At 40.9% G+C, this 11517-nt stretch overlaps 1 protein-coding gene across 1 annotated transcript; it reads right to left on the reverse strand.

The window, feature by feature from the left end:
- Positions 1–2430: 2430 nt before the first annotated feature.
- Positions 2431–7446, reverse strand: LOC147893081 (Phospholipid/glycerol acyltransferase family protein). The gene is made up of 9 exons (XM_087387283.1): positions 6336–7446; positions 5151–5267; positions 4965–5002; positions 4707–4771; positions 3969–4037; positions 3676–3809; positions 3162–3302; positions 2972–3035; positions 2431–2773 (listed from the first exon to the last, which is right to left on the reverse strand). Exons 1-9 carry the CDS (start codon positions 7029–7031, stop codon positions 2745–2747), a joined length of 1353 nt encoding a protein of 450 aa, XP_087243409.1. The 5' UTR covers positions 7032–7446; the 3' UTR covers positions 2431–2744.
- Between the last annotated feature and the right edge of the window lie 4071 nt (positions 7447–11517).

Below are 11517 nucleotides of genomic sequence, written 5' to 3' on the forward strand. Positions count from 1 at the left end.
ATATAGGGTTCTTCTATTTCTTTGTACTAGAGTTCTTTTGGCTTTCACAACTAAGAAGAGGAAAACTGTTTTCAGCCTCCACCTTTGTGTGTATTCCCCCATTGTGTATGTGAGAAAGCCGCAAGTGAGACTCCTTCCTTCTCTCCCACTATCTTCACACCCCGTAGCCCTTCCCTCTCCCCTCTCAGCCTCTCTCTTAGCTCCTTCCCCTTAGGCCCTCCCTTAGCCTTTCCCTCTCCCCTCTCAGACTCTCTCTTAGCCCCTTCCCTTTCCCTCTCCTCTCTTAGCCTCTCTCTTAGCCCCTTCCCCTTAGCCCCTCCTATTGCCCTTCTCTCCCCTTAAATAAACTTTAAAACCTCTAGCTTCTTCTCCCTTCCAACTCTCCCTATCCTTCCTATCTTTTAGCAACGATGGAAAGATTCTACAACACTTTGAACCAGCCTTCATCCTTGATTGATGAACAGAGAGTCCTCCACTTCCATCAACCGCTAGAATGTGTATCTTTCAAAAGATAACCCTCTTCACATGCATGGGTCTCACCCCTCCAGATTATGAACAAATGTGCAATGACATACGATGCTCTTGGATGCATTGGTGAAGCATGAGAGAAATTGGAAGAGCAAGTCGAGAAGCTACGCTATGAAAACTTAGCTTGTTTTGAGATCCAACACGTGCAAAGCCAAAGATGCACAAAACACTATCATAGTAGATTGAGAGCCTTGGACATGAACTCATGCTTAAGTCCAGAGTGCATGAATCAAAGTGCAACATTGCATGGAGCACATTCTAGATCACCATCATATGGACCAACCTATTCCAACGGAGGCCCTTATAGCACGCAGTGATGACACACTCTTGGGCACTACTTATCAAAAGTTTTTTATGCATCTACCAGACTTTATACCACATCTTGCAAGCACAGGTTTCACTTTACCTGTTTAATGCAAGCAATTAGGATGTGCTGACTTTGTCGCTGTGAGGCTTCACCATCATTATATATGGTTTTAGGACTTGGCAATTTATTGCCAAGCTATCTCATGAGCTCCTCATGAGTTGTGAAAACTACACATCTTCTAACATTTCAATATATAATCTATATATTTTTTGAGAAATTAGAATATTAAATTATCTACATAATGTGTTTCAAGTCTAATGTACTCGCACATTGAAGCATCTAGACCAACCGCTCCCAAAATTTTTGCCTTTTCTTTCCACAAAGTTCAAAATCAAGATCTAACTTCACAATTGTCTTCACCACCTCGGCCACAACCTAAACCATTTATCCACTTAATATCAAGAATAATACTAAAACTTGCCTATTTCTAAGAAATTTCTTGTACCCTCAATGCCCTCCAACAATCTCTCTCTCCCTTCACGACCACCACGGTGGAATGATGATGCGATGAAGAGGACATACATGAAAATGCAAATGTCGACGTTCTATTTGAACCAACAACACAATAATGCCAACAATGCATGGGATGATGTTTAAGAGATTCCTCCAACTCTTTGACACAACATGCCATGTTGGAAGGGACCAATTTGAGGATACAAAAATAACTCTAGTACATCTCTTCCTTTGCAATGTTGAGGCCTACAATTTTAGATCAAACCACCCAACCCCCCCCTCCCCGCCAAACAAACGAATAATAGTTGTCTATATACACTCGATGGTACGTGACTTGGGTTGTCTCGAGATTTTATGGCTCTTAGTGTTGGCGCCCTAGTTTGGTCTCCACCTCAAGTTATCCTTTAGAGTCGCTGCCACCAAATGAAAGGCAATGAATACCTTAGCGTTTTCTCTTGGAATGCATGGGGCTCTAGTTTGACCAAAATCTTGTATTATTTTTTGAATGTTGCTCTAGTCACCACTCCACAAGACTTGGTGATTCTTCCCTTAAGGGATCCCTCTTTTATCTTTTACTGGGCCTTTGGCCAAGTTGCTCCTTCCCGAGTTCAGCATTACCTTAGAGATCTCAAACATGTAAACTTAAAGCTAACACAGGTAATTTCCCCACTACTAAGAAATCTTCGGTGACCCTACAAAAATATGAACTCTGAAGTTCACATAACCAACAGTTTAGTATCTACATTGTATGTATACCTTCGTAAGACTAGAATGAATCCAATCGTACAAATTAAATTATGCCTACTTAAGCAAACACAAAAGCCTCAACATGGCCACAGATCCAGGGAAACAAGCAGGTGCAGCTTTTAGCATTAATTCAAAAAAACCAGCACGGCACCAAGATTGCTGCAGGATAGGTGTGTAGTACAGATAACATGAACCTCCTCCTTTATTGTGTAGTTTAGAAGTTCCAATCTACCTTTAGAAATTATTGAAATTATTATGGTATGTAAATTATTCCTACTTATGTCAACATAAAAACCTGAACTAAGCATATCAATATGGTCACAGATTTGGGCAAGTAAAAAGGTGCAACTTTAGGCATACCAGCACAGAAGAATAGACCATACATAGACACCAAATATTACTGCAAGGGCAGGTGTATAGTGTACAAATAGCATAAAACTCCTCCTTGATTGTGTAGATTGGAAATTACATTCTTCTGTTCGTCGTAAAATAGGCACACATAACAGTGTGTCAGAACAGATTCATACCCTTGAAGTCACCCAACGAGACTTTCTATAGGTAATTGACTCATTTAATGGAGATAGCTGTATATTGTTCCAGATATATCAAGCCAAAGCTTCCTTTGACTAGAAAAAACACTATTAATGTATCAGTCCAAATCTTTTGACGCCAAAAATTCTGCACATCATCATCAAAAGGAACATGAAACAATCAAGAATGAAAAGGAGGCAATCAGTGCTACTGCCACATGGACCTAAGAAAGAAATTCAGCTTTGCAAAGAAACATGGGTCTTTGTTTATCTAAAGGTCTTCAGCAAAACAGAGCCAGTGCCATACTTGAATCATTCACATGAAGCTGATACTAAGAGTACTTACTGTCCAAAAAAGCATGATATATCCGCTTTTCATGCAAACCAATATCTGATAGCATTAAACAACCCTACAAACACAGATCGAGAAATAAAGGGCATTCAAGAATAAGACATGATATAAACCTAGCAGATCGCTTGTATGACATTTTCAGCCTTTGTTGCTAAAGCACAACAAAGATGGTACTCGAATTCACCTCAGTGGCCATCAATGTCCGGACATTGCTGGCGTAGAGTTTTGGATCCGATTTCTCTTTATCGGATGGGACATAAACTGGAAGCCAGACAACTTCCATATGATTTATAAATTGGCATAGTAACAAAATAATGTGTCGCACCTGCAACCATCAGCTGCAGTCAGATCCCATAACATTTCTCAAATGCTTCCTAAATTTGATTTGTATATTCATACTCTATGTACCGCACTAACTCCATCAGCAAGATTAATGCCTGTGATACTTCATACTAAGTAAGACCTCAGAAACGTACAATGAAGGTGGCACATAGCATGAGTTACAGCTTTTTCCACAGATGGCACACGAGTGTAACATAGTAACTGAGCGTTTCATAAAGCAGCAGTTTTCAGAGTGCATGAGAAGCAGCCCATCATATTTGTGACAGTGTTGTAATCTGTAACTTTTTTATACACTGAACCGTAGCACAGAAGAGCAGGAGTTTTATTATTATAAATAAACCCGCCAAAATACTTGCCCCTGAAATGGTATCCCAAGCAGGACTGAAACGTGTGTATGGATACTTCATAATGACAGGCTGAACAGGAGTCTCAGAACGAAATGCTCCAGTCTTAAAGGGAAGAAGATAATCCCCATTTGTAGTTGTGCCCTCTGCTTGCCAGAATGATACATAAAAACACCATTTCCAATTAAAAAATTTTGAAGCATGATTCAATTTATCTGCAGCATAAAAACAAAGTTGAATACTAGCCCAGGATGCATGTCAACCTATTGAGGCAGCAATATGAAATGGAGATCAGAACAATATACCTGGGAAAAGCATCATTAATGGTGCATTTCTGTCAACATGAGCAGCTCGCACTCGCTCGCGAATAATATCTGTAAAAAATAACAAAACCACCCATTGTGGCATAAACTTCCAACTCTGGATGAATATTTAAATGTGAGAACAATAAACTTTCATATCAACAGTAGCCACATAAGAACAAACTGCATTTCAAGTCAATAAACATGTAACAGAGTGTTTCATGAAGCACTTTTAGGCCTCCATTAACAACACCATGCCTAGTGGGCAAGGGTCAAGTGCCAACAAGATCAGCATGACTCTACGACCTCCAACATCACTCGTGACTTCATGGCCCTTGATGTAAGTTGAGTAGTGACTTAGTGGTGAGCTCCAATATCACTAATGGCTTCTTAGTCTTCAATCTCATTTACATATATATACCTTCATGAGACTAGAATATATCCAATCTTACAAATTAATTTTTTTATAAAACAAGAGAAATAACAAAGGAGAGAAGGGAGTTTGTAAAAAAAAGCAATAACTTAGTAAGCAAAGCTACGCTTATGTTCTCGTCAGTACCCAAGCAGAAGCGCCATTGGGTCTCAAAAGATTCTGGAATCTCTTGGGCAAACCCAGTGCTTACTAAGCTTTGAAATTTCCAACTTGCTCCATTATAAAATTAAGAATCTAAAAAACTCTCAATAGTGACGTAATTCAAGTGCCACAAGGCCGGTGCTAAAATCAGTATTTGAGCTCTCTACCTGAAACACCTTTGAAATGTACCGCTTTATCTTCCCTTTGTACATAGACACAGCCTAAGCACTTACTGCAAAAACAGAGCATGATCACACAAATGTGAGTCACTTGCACCCTATCTACCCAATCTAGGCTGATAATTAGAATTTTTCCCGGTCTTCATTATTGCAACACTGTCCCAAAAACTAGTGTCGTTCTCCCTACTGTTTTTCAGCTTTCTTTGATGTAATACTAATGCAACAGATTCAAAAAGCACAACAAACCTGATCAGACCCACAAGAGGTAGTTTGCCTACTGATCTCTTTCAACATTGATCATAAGTCACCAGTCCATGCCGGAAGGAAACAGCAACATGAGAGCTTGTTCTCCTTTGTATTGATATAATAAAATATGCGAGCTTTCAACGATAACATGCCAATCGAGCCACAACCTCGAAGAAAATTGTTTACCTTGGCAACAAAGCTGGGGAATGATGCTGACATGTGATAAAGAATGTCAATATAAGACACATGATTAGAAACAATGGCACCAGGTCGAAGAATCCTGGCCTCTGAAGTCTCGTCCTCCTGTACCAACAATAAGTCACATAAGAAGACCCCAATCAATGGAGAGCACCAGTAGGAAAAAACTGAATTGCCTGTACTCAAATACATGACTAGGGTCATAAAGACAACAATATGGGCTGTGTAGATCCAAAGGACAATCGAAAAATGCTCTCAGTGATGGCAATTGGCCCACAAGATAAGATTTCTTAGCTTAAAATTTGTGGACCTACTATGTAAATACTTAAAATGGGTATATCTCTAGAGGCAAGAGAATATACCTATGCCATGAAGTGTTGCAAGAAGTCAGCAAACGCATCAGCTAAACAGATTTTGAGATAGAGCACCTGCTCCCACCTATCCCAACAGCAGCCCTCCTATAATAAGTCCCCTTGGGGGCTATTGTCGTGATCGTCTAGAACTCTTCCAGCCGTCACAGAAGCTCTCAGCTTAGGGCACGAGTATTGCAGTAGTAGGACCAGCATTCAGGTCTCACCTTTTGGTACCACCTCTGAGCGGTAATTAGCTGCAAGGTCCGTATTTTGTCCTTGATCTATCCTATTTGAGCATGATATCATCTATTTTGGATGTCTATTTTGGTTGTGCAACTCTCCAGACTTGTGTGTGTTCCTTTAACTTGTGTTCACATGGTGGTGTGTGATCTAGAGGCAGTGTGATCCGTGGGCGCCCATCATTCTACTGTGAAGGTTAGAAACCCAGTATCAAATGATCTAGGGTTCCGACTAGGGCTGCACGATCCAATAGGGACCTTCCAATAGGATAGGGCAAACGCTTACTGGCAACCACAGCCAATGGCAGCCCATGAAGGAATAAACCCACCGGACCCAGCTGTTTCTTGCACAGCCGTAAGGAGCAGAGTCAGAAAATTCAACGCTACAAATGTTCGCACGTAGGATTGTGCAACATGCAAGAGTAAACCATTGATTAAGAAGCGCAGGCGATTCCTTGGGCGTACTCGCACGCGACAACAAGCATATATTGGGAACTTTCCAATAACTTCCCACGTAGGTTGAAAGTAAGAAATTTTACTTCTTGATCTCTTTCAGCAACGCACTTCAGAACAGTTTTTACCTTTGTGATCTCAGCCTCTTCTGCTCCTTCTCGATAAGTCACTTTAATCCAGTAGAATCCTAACACAAAGAGGACGGCCCTCGAAAGAAAGCGCCCAGAATGCACAATGATCGACCTCCTCAAACCAGTCATGTGGGCATAGCTTTCCTGGATCCGATCCCGACGTGGACGCTCCTGTTCCGTCGCCTCTTCCCTAGGTGGGGACACGCTGCTCTCAGCGTATTCTGCTTCACCCTCATCCTGATCTGGAGAACTAAACAAAGTACAAACTCTGCAAATAATGTAGTAAGTGATTACAATTGCCAGGAGTACAGCGACTTTGATAGGCACCATGATTAAGAGAGCCAGAACCAAAAGCGCCTTTTCCAACATGGGAATGTCCCCCTTGCCCATAGTTCCATATGTATCGTGTCGGACATAAGCGGCATACTTCGACTCCATCTCTTCTAAACTATCTGGTGCATCGTCAATTTCCCTCTGGCCTTTCGAAAGCAAAGGAGCATTGTCCGTCTGTGATTCAGAGAAGCTTTCACCACCCCCTTCTTGCCCGCTTGGAACGCCATTTAATTCGGATGTCGAAGACGATGCCGAGCTTGACGTCGAGGCATCCGCCCCGGGCACCAGCGTCGACTCATCAGACATGCCAGTCGGCGAGGTGTCCCCCTCCCTAAATTCTCCGGAGAACTCCACCTCCATTGGCTAACTGTTGGTGCACAGATTCGCAAGAGCTCCGACAGAAGTGTGCCGCAAGGCAGGAGGTGTCATGCAACACCCCGGATATCCCACATGGAAACCAAGGTCAAAGGGTGACATAGCAGACGGTAAGAAAAGTCGCGAGGGGCATGGCAAAGAGGTTCCGTCGGAAGCAAGGCAAATCAACGGAGGACGGAAACAGAAATTCTGCGGAGATCAGAGAGAGGAGAGGACTCTTGGGAATTCTACGAGTCCGCGGGGGAGATGGAGAGGTGAAAATCGGCATGCATGAGATGGTTGCGAGCTGAGAGTGCATCGCAAAGAAGACGAATACGACGGAAGAAGGAGACCAACATTGCACAAAATCTATCCAAATGTAGGGCTCCCTGACTAAACAAGGCACACGCCCACACCTCTAAAAGTGGCGCCAACTTTAGCCGAGAAAGCGAAAAAGGAAAATATATTGTTAGTGCGTATCAAAAATCGTGTCAGCATCTTATTTCGCCACTTTAGAGAGACGCTTTCAAAGGAGTGAGATACATGCTTACGTGAGCCCCACTTACACCAAAGAGAGGACACATTCGCGTGAGTAGAAGCTAGTGATCGCGTGAGTAGAAGCCATTGATGATGACTACGTTCAGGGTAGACTCAACTCGGGTGCCCCTCGATGTGTCAAATGGGTGGGTGACTGGGTGGAAAAAAAAGAAAAAATCATCCTTAACCTACTGCCTTGGACCTGTTGGGGAAGCAGCTAGCACACACACACGCACCCATTTTGACCACCACGCTAGGACACCAAGTTTGAGATTGAACCCGTGAAACCCAATCCCTTACCATTAGGCCAATGAAGAGCAAAACCCACTCCACAGGACCACAAGTGGGTGAGTGCGGGATGGGTGTGCTTTTTTGGTTTCAAACTATCCTTGACCTAATGTCGAGTCTCCGATGCAAGATTCGACTTCACCTAGGAGGGCATGCTAACAAAAAAACAGAACAAAGAGCAGTTATGGCTCTACAACATTCCCAATTTGTTTTACGTAAGTGCACACAAATTACATGTTTTGTGTACAATGCACACAAATTATATGTTTATGAGGGGAGGAATAAATTGAAACTACATTAAGTAAAAGATGGAACATTTTTGTGTTAAGCCTTTAGCCTAGAAAGACTTACATATAAAGACCAAAAGTGTATCTTAGTGCCAACTTTTTGGATTTTGTGTGAATGGTATATTGCCAAGAAAAACCATGAAGTATGAAGCTATCCATAAATGTCCACACAAGGAAGATATTTTCCAAAGAGCATACAAAAGATTAAAATGAACCTCTGCTTGTTTTGTTCATAGTGAGTGAGCATGTTAGGACTTTAAAACGAAAATGTCACTAGCAAAGGTGGATGAGCACAATCATGAGCAAGGGATTATAGAGTTGGTTGGAGTTGTCCATGGATGGCTTGTTTGAATGGCCATATGCAACACCACTATACATGGAGAGAAAATATTCATAAGTGAGGGGTTGGCTCACCACTTGTAGGCTTTCATTGCTCATATATAACGACTCTATAAATGGAGTGCAAATATTCACTTACATAACAAGTGAGGCACCTTATGGTTGATTATCATGACAAATGGTATGAAGCATTATCCTCGGAGCTATAGAAAAATCCATTTATGATGCTAAGTGATAATCTTCCAAGCCACCTTCAACATGACCGCATAATCGTCATTCCAGAACGTGGCTTCTAGGCCATGCACACCTATATCCTCACATTGTGCACTCTTTTGCCCCACCTAGTGGAAAGTCTAATTTTGCAATGGTATAACAAATGCATATGTTAAAAGATCTAGGTGAAGCCAAAACAAAGTATAAAATTGCTACCTTTCTAATGAGAAAGGAGAGCTTTATGACCCAACAATTAAACTACCACGCTTCAATATGATAAGCTAAGGTGTGGCTCCCAGCCAAGGCCCTAGAATGCATTCCTAGAAGAGGGTTTTAAAACAAAAGCATATCCTTGTAATCTCTAAAAGAGAATTCTACCTCTACTATGATATGGGTGCATCAATATGCCTATTATAAATATTTACTCTCGTTCAAACCTAATAGTTTGTTTTATTACCAAGATCATTACTCTTAGATTTGTTTCAAATGCTAGAAATGTATGCTATGGGTAGTTGTCTGTAAGTTCATATAAAGTTTAAAAGAGTAAATAAAAAAGTCTATAAGTGTAAAGCAATCAAAGCTAAATGAGTAGACGTATGACCACAAAATTTTGTTTAAATATGTTGTGAAATCATTCCCTACTAGAGAGTTTGACATTAGAGGTATATGACAATAATGGGACATCAATAATAATTCTTTCATGTGGTATCAATACTAAGTTGTGGGATTATTAGTCCTGGATTTGGTATAATGTTGACCACAACTTGAGAAGGATCTATAGCATCACTATCCTTGATAGGATCGAGAATGCCAAAAGGCTCACTAAAGGTAGGGTCTGAGGTTGATGAGGGCCCATCCTAATCTATATGTGGTGGAGAAGCCACTCTAACTCTAATCAAAAGCCAGCATGGGCCAGTGGTAGGTAGATGATGTGTAGCTAGTCTTGAAGTGCCGAAGGTGCACTCTATCAAGTATTAGAGGGAGCTACCAATAGTAGGTGTAGGATGTGCATCTAGTGTTAAATGAGGAGGTGGTGCAACGGTGCACTCTATTGAGTATGAGATGGAGTTGCACTATAGACTTTCTTATATCATTTCTTCTTATTTGGGGGCAAGAATGCCCAAAGATCCTACATATTTGACGTTAGGAAGTGTGACAGGGTTCATGAATCATGCATGCACACATCAATGGTGGAAGGGAGCTTCTTAGGCTCTGTCTATTGATTTTGAATGAGTGTGCTGCAACTGAAATAACCTAAGTGTGCCTTATATATGCAGCACCACACAGTGTGCCTTATCTATGCGGCACCACACATACACACACACACACTGATGACATGGGGTAGCAATGGGCTACATGTCCCACTTATACATCATGCACTAAGACTCTGCTTATCTTTGTGAGTTGGCGGTGTGCAACATACATGTCAACGCCTCCCCTCAAGCTCAATTCATGAGGAGGATGAGTGGTTGAGCTTGCATAACACAAGTTGTGTACTTCCATAGCCTATTAGAGGTACTCTAGCTTCTCTTGAGGCAATGACCTAGTGAAATATCTACAACCTACTGCTTTGTAGACACATACTACAGGTCTACATCTCTAAGGAGCACCTTCTCATGAATAAAGTGGTAGTCAACCTCTATGTGTTTCATGTTACCATGAAACACTAGGTTATTAGCTAACATGATGCTACTAATATTGTTAGAGTAAAGAACTATGGGTCCACCACATCACAGCCAATTTTCTCTAACAAGCTGCATCACCACACGACCTCACATGTTGCAACTACTGCCCCTCTGTACTCATCATCGCGGTAGATGACAAAGTAATTATAGGCTGCTTCTTTGACAACCATGACATTGTCGCTCCTATAAGATTGAATGCATACCCTAAAGTAGATATGCGATCATCAGTTGCACAACCACACGACCTCACATGTTGCAACTATTGCCCCTCCATACTCAGCCTCACGGGTGGAAGACAAAGCAATTGTAGGGTGCTTCTTTGGCATCCATGACATTGTCGCTCCCATACGATTTGGGATGAGCATTTTTCGAGCAAAATCTTTCGAGCGTTTGAGTGAAGGGAGACAAAAGCTTCGAACTATGTAAAAATATGGCAAAAATGGATCGGAAGAAAACAAAGTTTCACTTAGAAATATGCAAAGTATTATAGAAATGCCTATTTTATACATAAATCTTTACGTGAATCTTTGGGAATGGTGAGTAACATAATAGGATGGCTTTTGAAGAAACCCACATGTAGAGTAGACTTCTGTATGAAAATTCCCTTATGATCCTTCTTACAACTTTTACGTAATAGGGGGTGACATTGAAAAACCTCTCTTAACCTATCTTCATGAAAGGGTTTCTCTAAAGAAAAATCATTGAAGCAAGACATCAAGGTAGTTTCACCAGCGAAACCCCTTTGAAGTAGGCCTTCCAGCGAAGCTACCTTGGATAACACTTTTAGAAGTTACATAACTTTCACATCCAATGTCCAAATATAGTCATTCAACCACTCAAATTGATTGGAAAACTCCATTTGAGCACATTTATGGGGTTATATTTTAAAAAATATTTCATATATAGTATTAAATATTGCTTGTATTTTATGAGAGTGATATAGAAGCCAAAGTTAAATACTTATTTATAGTAATTTAAATTTCTTTATAAACATGTCCATATATTTATGCTATAAAAACACTAGAAAGATATTGTCATATGATATAAATGTATCTAATAAGTAATTATATATGTATAATATTATTACATTGAGAGTGATGAGGGATGTTTCTTAAAGGAATTATTTTTCAACACTTTTTTTAA

The sequence above is a fragment of the Dipteris shenzhenensis genome, chromosome 16, assembly GCF_047967505.1.
Source record: "Dipteris shenzhenensis isolate YYH24624 ecotype China chromosome 16, Dip_SZ_1.0, whole genome shotgun sequence".
Lineage (NCBI taxonomy): Eukaryota > Viridiplantae > Streptophyta > Polypodiopsida > Gleicheniales > Dipteridaceae > Dipteris > Dipteris shenzhenensis.